General features: G+C 41.8%; 1 protein-coding gene across 4 annotated transcripts in view; it reads right to left on the bottom strand.

Moving 5' to 3' along the window:
* Positions 1–8,547, bottom strand: part of LOC114667466 (collagen alpha-1(XI) chain-like) — a 377,917-nt gene extending 369,370 nt beyond the window's left edge. For 2 of the 4 annotated variants that reach the window (XM_051920867.1, XM_051920866.1), the window contains exon 1: positions 8,180–8,545. In XM_051920867.1, the coding sequence (XP_051776827.1) occupies positions 8,180–8,285 (106 nt within the window). In that variant the 5' untranslated portion in view covers positions 8,286–8,545. Of the gene's footprint in view, positions 1–8,179 lie in introns of all 4 variants that reach the window. The other 2 variants (XM_051920865.1, XM_051920864.1) reach the window with 2 other exon arrangements.
* Positions 8,548–15,446: the final 6,899 nt, after the last annotated feature.

The following is a 15,446-nucleotide window of genomic DNA, read 5'->3' on the forward strand; positions in this document are numbered from 1 at the left end:
CGCTGACTTTCTCTGATCCTGACGTAGGGGGTGTGAGCAGGGGGGCTGTTCGCACACCTAGACGATACGGAACGCTCGTCTAAAAATGCTGAAAGATTATCTTCACGTTGCTACCTTCTGTGCAGCTGCTTCGTGAAGCGACATGCTGCACGGTGCTTCGCATAGTTAAAAGCTCGAAGGGCACGTATTGATTTTTCACTCTTTGTTTTTATCTCTCTCTATCTCTCTCTCTCCCTTCCTGCTCCTGACGGAGGGGGTGTGAGCTGCCGCCTTCAACAGCTTTGTACCGGCGGTGCTTCACATACTTAAAAGCCAAACAGCCCTATTGATTTGTTTGCTTTTCTCGCTCTCTCTCTGACAGTCTCTGCTCCTGACGCGCACTCCTTTGAAGAGGAAGATATGTTTGCATTCTTTTAATTGTGAGACTGAACTGTCATCTCTGTCTTGTCATGGAGCACAGTTTAAACTTTTGAAAAAGAGACAAATGTTTGTTTGCAATGTTTGAATAACGTTCCTGTCTCTCTACAACCTCCTGTGTTTCTGCGCAAATCTGTGACCCAAGCATGACAATATAAAAATAACCATATAAACATATGGTTTCTACTTCGCGGATTTTCTTATTTCGCGGGTGGCTCTGGAACGCAACCCCCGCGATGGAGGAGGGATTACTGTACAATACTTTCCTTACAAGAAAGTAAATCGGACTCAGGGAAGTCTAAAACATTGAGATTCATCAAAGTCTCAACATCGAATTTTTGGACGATTACAATACTTTCTTTATACTTTGTATACAACAAAATCAGGGAGGTCTAAAACGTCGAGATTCATCAAAATCTCGACATCAAATTTTTGGATGATGACAATACTTTCTATATTCTCCGTATATGAGAAAGTAAAAAATTAGGATTGGTCCTTGGGCCTTGTCTCTGTTCTTCTCTTCAGGGCTGTATTTTCCTCTACAAGGATGTCTCTCCGGCACCACTCTTGAGTTGAATTCTGGTGAATTGAATTCTGTCTCCACACTTGATACTCTAAGGGTGGTAGTGGTCTCATGACTTTCCCTGTTACCATCATGGGTTGTGTTCTGGTCATTTTGTCATGTAGTATGTTCTGGTGCTTACAATTTCGGTGACGTACAGCAAGGGTAAGATGGTTAGCCCTATTCTAGCATCTGGAATTCTCTTCCTGCTTTTTTCATGGCCTCCCTGTGGCCATCAAGACCTTTTAACATGAGACAGTGGAGCAAACTGCCTGTGTGTGTTCTTATACATTTATGTTAATATGCTGATTCAGCGTGTTGGCGCACCCATCACATGACAAACCACCTCAGGATCCCAGATTAGGACCCAAGTGCAGCCAACTGGTTGACACCTAGTCTCAATAATACATATCTACAGTTTTTATAAAAAAAGTATTCATCCCCATGGAAATTTTCCCTTTTTTTTTGTTATACAACTTAGAATGAAAGTGGATTTCATTGGGCTTTCCTGACACTAATTGACGTCAAAGTAAAATTGGATCTCTGCGAAAGGGTCTAAATTCATGACAAATATAAAACACAAAATAGCTGATCCCATAAAGTATTCAGCCCTTTAATGTGACACCCCTGGATCATCACCGGTGTAGCTGCCATCCTCGCCGTGAAGCACGGTGGTGGCAGCATCAGGTCGTGGGGATGCCTTTCTGCAGCAGGCCCTGGAAGGCTTGTGTGGTAAAATGAATGTGGAAAGCCTGAAGAAGTCTGCAAGAGAACAGCATATTGGGAGAAGATTTGTTTCCCATGCATAAAGCCAAAGCACCACAAATGCAAATGTCCTGGATTGGCCGAGTCAGAGTCCAGGGTACCACTTCAGTTTAGGTGCTGCAAAGATGCTTCTGTTACGTAACAGGAGTGGAACAGAGGAAACAACACAGTGAGGATATCTGAGCTAGAGCTTCCCAGAAGGCACCTGGGAGACTCTGGAGTCAACGGTAAGAAGGCTTTATGGTTTGATGAATCCAAAATTGAGCTTTTTGGCCATCAGTCTAAACTTCATATTTGAATACTCAATAACACGCCATGAAGTGTGGTGGTGAGAGTCTCAGGCCATGGGGTGACTTTCTGCAGCTGGCTCTGAAAGGCTTGTGCTGGTAAAATGAATTCAGCAAAATGCAGAGAAATCCTGAAGCAAAACCTGATGGAGTAAGCAAGAAACCTGCAACCTTGGGAGAAGATTAGCTTTCCGGCAAGACAATGAGGCCAAGCTAGCAGGAGCAATGTGAATGTCCTGGAGAGTTCAATCCAGTTGAAAAAGGCGTCTGACTTGTTATCAACGTGACATCTGACCGAGGCTGAGAAGTTTTGAAAAGAAGAATGACAAGAAAAAGGCAGTGTGGAGAACTGACAAAGAGAATGAGAGACTTGAGCACACATCATGTCATGGCTGCCAAAGGTGCATCTAACTAAGCAGTGGCTTGAAAGAGCTGAGTACTCAGGTGACCAGCTATTTTGTGCTTTATATTTGTAATTCATTCAGACCAGATCTGTTTTCACTTTGACGTTAAAGAGCCTTTTTCTGTTGATCTGTCTAAAAAGGCCAAATTAAATCTCCTGTGATTTAATGTTGTATAAGAATAAAATGTGGAAATCTCCAAAGGGGTGAATACTCTTTATAGGCACTCCACAGATCAGCTGTGTCCCCAGTGGAATGACCACATAAGTCCTCATCCATCTCAAGGTCCCAACTACCAGTCTGTTGCAACATCTTTTCAAAGATCTATCTGAGTTTTCTCCTGGAGATTCATGTGCAGGTTTGGTTGACTAGCAGCTGGGCTCTGATTTACAATCTAATGGCGATGCCAGGTTAGGTTGCAGCTCTCTGTGACTCTTAAACTCTGCTATAGATGACACACAGGTAATGGCATCCCAGCCAGAGCAGTAGCAGCTGGGATGCCAATACGAAGGAAGGACAGGGGAAGGCAGTGTGTCCTGGTCATTATCTTCCCCCACATACTAGGTGGTAGCCTCCCTGGTCCCTAACGGATACCCACAGGGCATCATGGGACTTGTAGTTCTGTGTGTCAGACCTGTTGGGTTCCAAGTGGACTGCCAGGGGGCACTGAGGGGATTAGCGAGCCCTACTTTGTGGGGGTTCTGTCTCACCCAGAAGTACTCCGAAGCCACACTCTCGGCACACCAGAAGGAAGTGCTCCCATGTTTTATATAAAAGGAGCAGCCAGCTTCGGTACGGTGAGCCACAGTCGGGAGGAAGAAGGCAACGGTTGCCTGAAGAAGCAGAGGAGTGAAGAACAGAGACAGAAGGAGGGAAGAGTGATATAGTTTGTGGTGTGGGAAACGCTTCTGTGAGAAAGAGTTTCACACGATTAAAACCTTTTGTTATACACCAGAACTTGTGTCAGTGCCGCTGTGTTATGTGTTTAGGGGTGCTAAAGCGCCCCCTGATGGCCACAACTGATAAATCATGTTTGGAAAATGAATGGATGGATTAATGGAGCGAGGGAAATACAGTATATAACCTCACCCTTCTGATGACATGCACCTCTCCTCCATGTTCTTCTTCTTATAGTTTGTGTATACTATTCTTCTAAACTATTCAGCCAAGTCTGTCTGATTGATTGATTGATTGATTGATTGATTGATTGATTGATGAAGACCACTGCCTTAAGATCACATAAAGCAGTTTTATTTGCTAGGCTCTCTCCTCTCACCCTTTATGTATTTTTAGACTTATCTTCCATATTAAATCCACACAATAAAAAAGCCCCTCCATCTGAAGCTCACCCACCCCTCTCCATACTCTGCTACAAGCCAAGCCTTTTCACGGATTCCACTAATCCATGTAATAATCAGGCGTGTTCTTGCTAGCTTCAGTCCACATAACAATGTGCGGCTCAGCGGCTTATCTGACGGCTGGTGAACATAACGCAAAGACCCTGAGGGTGTAAACGCTGGAGATGTTATTAGTGTACTCAGGGGGGAGATATGAGGTGGAGCAGAAACTCAGCATTATCATGTAATTTATCAACCCCTCCATCTATTACCAAAGGCACTTGACCTTAAGCAGAGTTAAGGGGTTATTTTTTTATTACATTACATAATGTAACAGTCTTAAATCTCCACTTAATCCAGTTGAAAGTCTCGGGGAGCCACCTCAGTAACATCAGGAGCAAGCCAAGAAGCAATCTTGAATAAGGTACCCATCCATCACGTGGCCCACTTACATTCAATGGGACATTTTAGAACCACCTAGTAACCTAACAGACATGGCTTTCAGAATGTTCAGAGGTTCATAGGGTCAACGTGGGAGGAAAACCTTGGCGAAAAAGTCACAGCGGAGCTGGTCGATCCAGTAGGTGGACACCTAAGGCATCGTCATCCCAGGGGTACCATTTCTTAAACTTATAGAGCATGTGTTAAGGGGGGCCCTTTAAGGTAACTCATCCTTGAAGTCTAATAGTATGGAATACAAGTTATGGACACCAAGGGGCACATTTATGAAAGTTAAGGGGTATGTGCTCTGCGATCAACTGCCATGCTATAGGCACAGAGGGGTGCCATTAATGTAATTCAAGGGGTGCGTGATTCAGATACCGATCCTGTCCTCAAAGTCTAATAAAACTGAATGTGTGTTATAGACAACGAGGGCTGTCATTTTGGGGTGCACAATCCAGGTGTCCCTGTGGGGAATTACTGCATAGAAGCCTAACAAGAATACAGAACATGTGCCATGGACACTGAAGGGCACCATTTATGAAACTCAAGTGGCGCATGAATCAACTGCCATGCTGTAGATACTAAGAGGATTCATTTTAGTAACTCAAGGGGTCCATGATCTGGACAGACCACATCCTCAAAATCTAATAATGTTCCCTATGGACACTACGGGGAAAACCATTTTGGTAACTGAAGGGATCACCTGTCCTCTAATTCTAATAAAACTGAATGTGCGTAATGGACATGGATTAATAAGACAGGCATTAAGTAAGATAGATAGATAGATAGATAGATAGATAGATAGATAGATAGATAGATAGATAGATAGATAGATAGATAGATAGATAGATAGATAGATAGATAGATAGATAGATAGATAGATAGACAGACAGACACGGGCTGGGCAGGTCCTCTCTTGTCCTCTCCAGCCCGTAGACTGCGCACTGACTTGTAGTCGCCTGCTTGAAGTCCCCAGGCTAACGCGCTCAGCTTTCTTAGCACAAAGACTTTCAGCACAAGCCCCTGATTTATTTCTGCTTAATTGCAGCAGTTTCTATCACTGATTAAATTACACAGACAAATTAGTAAAGAGAGCAATTTAAAGCGGTTTGAACATTGCACTTTATGTATTTTTCCTTAAGACGGCCGATGTTTCTTCAGTCACTCTTTTCATCTCTGAAAGCTGAGGTTGTATTTTTCATGTTTTACTTTGTTAACTAGTATACTTCATTTCAAACCTTGTATTTATTTATGTGTATGGTAAACAGACGAGAACTTAAAGAGAGAATAGAGTGCATAGTAGATCATCAACACTTCATATTCGCCCAACCAATAATTACAAATAAAAAAAACAATAATCGGACTTGTTTGCCGTTCGGCCGCGTTCTTTGCCAAGATGCAGATGTTTTTTTTTTTTTTTGCTAATTAACATCTCATTCAGCAGCAGACAGCAGACGTAAACGGTTTTTAAATTCATATCAATGGGTTTTAAAGAAAGCTCTCATGCCAGCCCCAGTGGCGTGTTTTATTTTTCTCCTAAAGGCTGATGTTCAAAATACCCGCATATGGGCAAAAGGATTGGAATGTATGAGTGTAAACTCCTGAAATGTCCTCAAACTGATATATTCTCCTTTTTCTCTCATATCATATTTTATCATATCATTTCATATCATAACATATCTGTTACAGGTGTTTACGTGAAGTTATTTCTTTAATTGGTAATGTTTGTCGGTTTCTTCCATTCTAAATATTGCGTTGCTCTTCTGTCCCGTCGTCTGAATTCACCCACACATTATCTGCATGCTTTGTTAATCCTCTGGAGGTTATAGATGAGAATCTGCAAAGGCAGGCCCACCAATCCACTCAAGTGTGTGCGTTCAAGTCGAATCATCCACGGTTATTCATAAATTGAAAATTATAAGTATTGATTATATTCATATATATGTATATTATATTCATTGAACTCATGTGTGATTTTGGGCTATACAAAAATAAATTGTATTGTATTGTATTTATTTAGGATACCCTTGTGTTGTGCCTAGTGTCTGCGTCCAGAGAGTGAGTGAGAGAGAGAGAGAGAGAGAGAGAGAGAGAGAGAGATGGAAGGACCAAGCGAGAGAGAGCGCGCGCAATGAATTGAGGGATCAAGAGGACTTTTCGAAAGGCACCGAGTGTCTGCGTCCAGAGAGAGAGAGAGAGAGAGAGAGAGAGAAAGAGGGGGGGAGAGAGAGAGAGAGTGCAGTGAATTGAGTAGACGCCCCGTAAAGCCTCTTAGTCAACGCGCAGCCGCTTCACACGATGTTTTGTACAACCTGCTGCAAGAGAATTCTTTGTTTCGTCTCACAGCTGTTCATACACAAGTCAAACAAAACAAAAAGAACACATTTAGACAAAGTTATGGTATGTTATTTAGCCGCAAATTATTCCACTCCAAAAGTCAATCTCTCCAAAAAGTCACCGAATTTAAAAGGGGTTTTACGAGTAGTAGATCGGGCTATGAAAGATACTCGAGAAAAGTACAAATAAGCAAAAAGAAGTAAAGATGGGCAATACGTTTGTCAATGGAAAACAATGCGAAAACAAATTATATTTTCAAGGATTACTGACTAATTTGACAAAACACACAGTCATTTGAAAAGTAATAAGCTAAAGAAAAGAACGATTGTAAGTAATACTTAATGCATTGGAACATAAATATAAACGAATAACTGTACCTATTTTTGTTTTCTTTTGACTATTTATTTTATGAGAAATCTGTTGATTGTTATTATTATTATTATTATTATTATTATTATTATTATTATTATTTGCATTGCTCACAAATATATTTAAACTTCAAACGGTATTTGATCACTATATAACTGATAGATAGATAGATAGATAGATAGATAGATAGATAGATAGATAGATAGATAGATAGATAGATAGATAGATAGATAACGTCCTAATACTTTATGGAGTTTAAATAACATTAGTGAACAGTTTAAATAACATAACATTACATTAGTATGCAATGCAATATAGATATATAGATATATATATATATATATATATATATATATATATATATATATATATATATATATATATATATATATATATATATACACCCATTTTATAATTAGGTTATTCATTTCCAGGCCGATGGTTCCCTCCTCTTATCTGAAGCGCTAAGCACAATGCTGGAACCAACTCTGGCTGGCCTTTAGCTGCCCTGGGTACATTGGGCCGAGTTTCAGTCTGCAGTTACCAGCCAGTCGTACTTTTTATGTTGAAAGAAATATGTAGTCAAATAATAATAACCGCCACACGGAGAGAACATGCCAAGTGCATAGTGGCCGATAAGAGTGCAACGTGAGGAGTCAGATGCGCTACCCCGCTGCCCCAGCGCTTTTCTGTTTAAAACACAATTCCCTCAAAAGCCGTTTCTCTATAAGAAACCTCTTTCCAGTTTCCCTACTTTTTTTAAATTACGATTTAAAGACAATACAAAGAAATTCCTGTACTCTAATTAAGAAACCATTTTTCAACCGATGAATTACTCCAGCGATTTCGAGCAGACTTTCGCGAGCCAATGACGATGCCGCTTAACTACGACTGGTTCTGTTTTCCAGCACACCGCGAAAATGATCTGAAGGTACAGAAAATTCAGAAATTAAACAATTAAATTTCATTAAAGTATAAAATGTTATTACTGCTAGGAATACACGTTGCTACCCATCCGGATGCTTTAGTTCAAGACAAGTGCCCAGCAGTCCGAGTTTATGCAATGCAATGCTGCATTCAATTTTATTCTGGATGTGTGTTTGAAAACTGAACAGATGTATTTGGAGGTGTAAAGTGCCATTACGCTTCTAGGAGTATTGTCCGGTCGTGCATCGGCACACCTGCGATTACAATTTCACAGCAAAGCAAGTACATGGTGCACGGGAGGAAGAGAATGATAATAAAAAAGCAGGGATTTACCGGCTCTAGTTGTCGTAGTGCTAGAATGAAGTGCGGTAATGGTAAGGAACAGCACGGGGAGTCGTTTCCAAAAGGGAACCACTTCACATCCTTTCCACCGATCCATCTTCCAACAAACGGCTGTGCTCCTTCAAGCTGAATGAACGGTTCAATGACAAAGTCCCACCGGTTTACCGATTCATTCCCGAAAAGAAAGTGCAGACAGTCTGTGAGGGCTTACAGCGTCTTTGCTTCCCTTCTTCTTTGCAGCGAGTGAAAAGTTACTGAGCAGCTCTGCAAGTTTTTTGGGGGAGATTCTCTCTCTCTCTCTCTCTCTCTCTCTCTCTCTCTCTCTCTCTCTCTCTCTCTCCTCCCCTGGGACTGATGTCAAAAGGGACACCGGACCGACTCTTTCGTAGATGTGTAAATTAACACATGGGTGCCTCAAGAGGCCGTTGTCATCGCCTGCACGCACCCCCGAGCCCCCACCCCTCTCCACCCTCCCCAAGGCTCGCTGCAACTCCTCAGGTTACAATACAAATTTGTTCGTCATGTCTTAACAAAAGACTGCATCTAATTACGGAGGGTTTGAGGTTGCAATAAAAGAGAAAAAATAAAATAACAGTCATGTATGCCTGTCTTTAAAAGTTTCAACCTCTACGTGATTTAAAAGCCAGAGATCTGCTGGGGTAGGCTCCAGCACCCCGTGAGCCTAGAAGTGGGTTACAACAGAACAGAATAGAACAGAATAGAATGTCTTCATTGTCACTATAACAAGTGAACAAAATTCAATCTGTGAAGCTCTAAGTGATGCTTTAAGATAAAGAGATGAGTTAAATATACATCTAATAATGATAAATAAAGAGAATGAGTGTTAAAAGTTGGAATGCTTCAAATGATGGGAGTTTATTACCTAATAGTGCAACAAAATAACTCTCAGCAGATTTTAGAATGTTGCTTTATTGTTTCATATGTGCTAGCTGTTTTATGTTATGTCATATAATGTTCGGTTCTCTTATGTTTTCCATGTTATGTCAAGTAATGTATAAGCTATATTGTCATGCCATGAATGTTTTCATGTTTTGTCATGTTATGCTCTATTCTTTTATGTTGCTTTATGATATGTTACATCATGTTATGATACCTATTGTCTCAAGTCGTGCATGTTATGTTGTTTCATGTTTTGACACATTGTGTTCTACTCTTTTATCCATCCATCCATTTTCCAACCCGCTGAATCCAAACACAGGGTCACGGGGGTCTGCTGGAGCCAATCCCAGCCAACACAGGGCACAAGACAGGAACTAATCCCGGGCAGGGTGCCAACCCACCGCAGTCTACTCTTTTATGCTATGTTGAAATACGCCACGATATATTCTGTTATTTCATGTTATGCTATGTTGTCTTGTTTTATGTTGTGTATGCTGTGTTGTCGCAGGTCATGTCGTCTAGGGTAGGCTGTGCTGTTTCATGTTATGTCATATTAGGTTTTATTCTCTTCTTTTGTATGTTATGTTGTTTCATGCCTTGTCATGTTATGCTCTCTTATTTTATGTTACTTTATGTGAGGTATCTGTTATTGAATATTATCATGTATGTTATGTTTTTTTTTCATGATTTGTCTTATGTTTTATTCTTTTATGTTGTCCGTCATTTCATGTTATGATATATTATCTTGTTCCATGTTATGTCATATAATGTATACCGTGTTGTCATGTCATGCAATCTGTGGTATGCTGTGCTGTTACATGTATTGAAAAAAGTATAACATTGATGTTGTTCATTCAACGTAAATTTTCTCTTTCAAGCAAATTAAGAGTAGTCATTAAGTGTTGTAGCTTGAAATATTTGGTTTCAGATCTCAATCAAAGTAAAAAAAATTGTTTGTACCAAAGTAAGTTATGGTGGAGGGAATAAACATAAAAATCCTATTTCAGTTAACCTAATATTTAGGTTGTTCGTGTGCTGTGTGCGAGGGCCTGTTTGTATATTCTTCCGGTCGAACTTTCCAGCGTGCTGGCTTTCCAACTGCCAAAAAAGAAGAACACTTTCCCGAGTGGAGTGGACGTGGTGGCTCTACAGGTCTGGTCATTTTCAGCGGCAGACTGTCATAACGGAGGATCTCTGGTAAGTAACCCTGTTTCTCAACTGTTAATTTTAAGTATAAGAACATGTAATAAAACATGCTTTCAAGAAGCTGTACAAACGTTTAATCATTTTTTGTTGTATATTTAAGATTTACACTACAAAATGCTTATGTATTTGCACTACATTTTTAAATAAATGTAAAAAGTACAGCATTGCAATGTGTTACGTTCATAATATTTCTAATACCATAAAAACAGGTTACGACCAATAAACCATTTTAAATTGTAACAACTTAAAAAATAGATTTACTTCAGTATAAAACAAGTGAATTGCATCCAATCACATTAAATGATTTGCCTCAACTTAAAAATTGTGGGTTCAATAAGATAAAAAGAATTATATTGGTTCAGATTGAAAATATTAAGTGTGAATCATTACCCTAATTATTTTAAGCTGAATGGAGGTTAAGGCGGCACGGTGGTGCAGTAGGTAGCGCTGCTGCCTCGCACTTAGGAGACCCAGGTTTGCTTCCCGGGTCCTCCCTGAGTGGAGTTTGCTGTTCTCACCGTGTCTGCGTGGGTTCCCTCCCACAGTCCAAAGACATGCAGGTTAGGTGGATTGGTGATTCTAAATTGTCCCTAATGTCTGCTTGGTGTGTTTGTGTGTGTCCTGCGGTGGGTTGGAGGAAACCCACGCAGACACGGGGAGAACATGCAAACTCCATGCAGGGAGGACCCGGGAAGCGAACCTGGGTCTCCTAAGTGCGAGGCAGCAGCGCTACCCACTGCACCACCGTGCCGCCCACGATACAATTTATTTTTTGTATAGCCCAAAATCCTGCGGTGGGTTGGCACCCTGCCCAGGATTGCTTCCCTGCCTTGTGCCCTGTGTTGTCTGGGATTGGCTCCAGCAGACCCCCGTGACCCTGTGTTCGGATTCAACGGGTTGGAAAATGGATGCATGAATAGAGGTTATACTTTTTTCAGTGTGTTATGTCGAGGTATGCTCTGTTCTCTTCATATAATGGCAAGTAACGTGTGCTCTGTGGTGTTCTCATGTTATGTAAAGTATGTTATGTTATTTCATGTTTTGTCATGTTATGCTCTATTCTTTTATGTTGTTTAATATCTCAATATGCTATGATATCTGTTATTTCACATCATCATGTGTGTTACGTTATTTCATGGCATGTCATGTTATGATCTACTGATTTATGTTGTTTATTGTTATGTTAGAATATGCCATGATATATTGTGCTGTTTCATGTTATCTTGTTTAATGAAATGTCATGTGATGTATGCTAAGCTCTCGTGCTATGCTGTTTTGTGCTACATCAAGTCATGCTCTATTCTCTTATGTTGTTTCATGTAATGGGTGCTATGTTATGTTCTCATGTTATGTTGTTTCATGTTTTGCCAGGTTATGCGCTCTTCTTTTATGTTGTTTTGTGATATGCTATGATTTCTTGTCACGCATGTTATGTCATGTTCCATGTTTTGTTCTGTTCCATTGTTTCAAGTTCCATCCATCCATCCATCCATTTTCCAACCCGCTGAATCCGAACACAGGGTCACGGGGGTCTGCTGGAGCCAATCCCAGCTAACACAGGGCGCAAGACAGGGAACCAATCCTGGGCAGGGCGCCAACCCACCGCAGGACACACACACACACACACCAAGCACACACTAGGGCCAATTTAGAATCACCAATCCACCTAACCTGCATGTCTGTGGACTGTGGGAGGAAACCGGAGCGCCCGGAGGAAACCCACGCAGACACGGGGAGAACATGAAAATTCCACGCAGGGAGGACCCGGGAAGCGAACCCGGGTGTCCTAACTGCGAGGCATTGTTTCAAGTTGCCATGTGTTATTTTATGTTAACATATCTTATGTTATGCCATGTCATGTTATATCATTTCAGACGAGAGGCTGAGCAGCTGGCCCTTTGGTGTGGTCATAACACCCTCAAAACTGTGGTAGATGACCGTGCATTCTAGGGGACATCCCACGATACTATCCTCCTTCTCCATACTTAACACTGCTGTGAAAGTAGTGGAAACCTTCATGTTTCTGGGATCTATGATCTCCCGGGACCAAATGAGAGACCAATGTAGGATCCATCATAAAAAGGGCGCAACAGCGAATGTATTTCCTGCGATGGCTGAGGAAGTTCAACCTTCCACAGGAGCAGCTGATTCAGTTCTGCACAGCAGTCAGTCATTGAGTGTGTTCTCAGCTCAACCATAGCAGCGTGGCTCAGATCAGTGACTTAACAGGGCAAAGACAGGCCCTATCGAATAGTCTGCTCTGCCGAGAATATCATTGGTGCCACTTACAGGACCTGTACTATTCCAGAGTCATGAAATGGCCTTGGAAAATTATGAGCGAATTTTTTTTCCCACAGGCCATCAGGCTCACAAATGGGTAATTTCATCTCCCAGGTCTCCCAGGGTCTTGCAATACTGTTCACATATTGTTAATACTTGTTTTTTTCTCAGTGTTTATTTCAGCATTTTTTGCACTCTGCACTCTGTATGCATACTGTATATATAAATGTATATATATATATATATATATATATAGTGATGTTGGGCACCAGAGAGCCCCAAACGCCCAAACACAAACACACACCGAGTCCCAGGTTCAAATAAACACAATACCTCCAAACAGTAACAAGCACAGGCTTTCTCTTCACACAATCTCCTCTCCCCTCTCCACTGCACTGCCCTCCTCCAGTTGAGTGTTGCCTTCCTTCCTCCCAACTCCGACTCGCCTGGATAAGGGAGTGTGGCCTCTTCTATTGAGGACCCATGAATACTTCAGGTGCCAGGGCTACTGCCAGATGGAAGCAATTCCAGGTCAAACAGAAGTCCCATAAATTGTGGAGCACATCCCTGTAGCTCCCTCTTGCGTCACCCACGGACTTCAGCAGGCTATGCTGCCGGACTACAATTCCCAGCATCCCCTACTGGTTCCCAAATGGGTGCCGATGTGGAGGGCTGCTGTCATCTAACACCTGGGGAAATTAAACATCCCCCAGAGATGGTCCTCCCCTGTCTTCTTCTTTTATTGTGGCCAGGGAAGGTTTTAAAGCCATTTCCGGTCGGGACAGCTAACCATTTATTTGGGGCTTCCCGCCCAGGTAAGGAACCATCACTTGTGGTTGGTGCATCCATCCATTAGGGCTGCCTAGTCCAGGTGCAACCTCCTTCTATATCTTGGCTGGAATGCCTTTATGTTCACTCAGGGCCTCTCATCCAGGATGTTCGTCCATCCCATGTGCCACCTACAATATATATATATATATATATATATATATATATATATATATATGTATATGTATATATATATATATATATATATATATATATATATATATATATATATATATATATATATATATATATATATATATATAGTGGAGGACAGACAGGGCCCTTGTCCGGTCAGGAAGTCTTAACACTGGAAGGACCAGAGGAAGGAGCATGGCCAGAATGTTACCTCCCCTGGAGCGCTAGGTGGCAGTCCCCCTGGGTTGCAGTAGTGCCATGGACTCCCACAGGGATCCATGGGAGTTGTAATGTGATACAGCCCTGCTGGGATCCATGGGGGCCACCATGGGGTGCTGCAGCAGCTGCTGAGCCCCTATGGGCAGTTCTTCCGCCACACCAGGAAGTGCAGCTGGAAGTGTAACAACGAGCACCTGGAACACTTTCGGGTGCCTTATAAAAGGAGCCAGTAGCCACTACTCCGGGAGCCAGAGTCGGGAGGAGGGAGATGAAGCTTGAGGGAGGAGTGGAGGAGAAAAGAGAGAGAGAAAGAGAAGAAGAGAAATGTATGTAGTGCTGTGCTTGAGAACTGTGTTGTGCTTGTGGGAAACAGAGGAAGGCGTTTCCCACAAGGGAAAAATAAAAATAAAAAACTGTGTGTGCCTTGAACTTGTGTCCTGCATCTGTCTGTGTTGGGTCTGGATGGCAGGCCACAATATATATATATATATATGTAATCTGAGGTGTGTGATTAACTGTTGTGCGTATGTTGACTATGTGACTTATAAATGGAGAGTCACCAAAACCGGAGTCAGATTCCTTGTATGTGTGCATACCTGACCGATAAATCTAAGTCTGATTCTGATTTAACAAAATTTGACTACGCTGGCCTCTCAACCATAAACAGCTGATAAAGGAGGTGCCGTTGAGATGGTGGTCTTCTATCTTAGCTTTGTTAGAGTGATGATCATTGGGGTCACCTCCCTGTCCCAAGGGGTTTCTTGCCTGCTTACTCAGTTTGACCAGAGAGTCCTGGTGGTTCCAAACTTCTCCCATTTCCCAGTACTCCTGAGAACACCCAAATCTTTACCAATGGCTTGATCACCTTGTCGTCATCTCTGCCTCACCATACTTTGGTCATGGTGGTCTACAGAGAGTTCCTTGAGACTTCATAGCTTGGTTTTTGTCTTGAATTGTGGGTCTTATATAAATTATATATTTATGTCTTTCTAAATGATGTCCAGTCAATTCCAATTCCTACCACAGGTGGACTCCACTAAAGTTTTCGACTCATCTCAATGAGAATTAAAGCAAGCAGGATGCACTTGAGCACAACATGGAGTGCCACAGCAAAGGCTCTCGATACTTATAGAAATGAGAGATGTCCGTTTCTGATTTTTAATAAATTTGCAAACCTTTGCGCAAACACATTTTCACTTTGACATTAGGGGTTATTAAGTGTAGATTGATGGGCACAAAGGGCAAATTTCTCCATTTAAAAGAAACCTGCAACACCATAAAGAGCGCAGAAAGTAAAGGGGTCAGAATACATCATCAAATGTATAAGAACACGCAATTCGAGACCACCTTATTGGTTAGTTGCGAATTACAGAAAACAGGCAACTTAAGAAGAAACTGGTTTAAGTAAGACAGCCACCATTGCCTCTCATTGTTGGCAGCTCAGCACACATACCTTCTCTCTACCATAAGACAAGTTAATCTTCACGTCTTCTCCGCATTCCAGACGGGTTTTAGCAGACAGTCACCAAGAAGCCATCAGGAGTCGGAGCTTTATGCTAGAAATAGCTGTCATGGCACTTCAGTGTAAGTTCTCCTGCCCAGAAGATGATCTTCCTCAGAGTTTTGGCTCAGTAGCCTAAGCCTAAGCCTGGAGTAGAGTGATGTTACCTACCTAGACGTGTTGTGGAGA

The sequence above is a fragment of the Erpetoichthys calabaricus genome, chromosome 17 (assembly GCF_900747795.2).
Source record: "Erpetoichthys calabaricus chromosome 17, fErpCal1.3, whole genome shotgun sequence".
Lineage (NCBI taxonomy): Eukaryota > Metazoa > Chordata > Cladistia > Polypteriformes > Polypteridae > Erpetoichthys > Erpetoichthys calabaricus.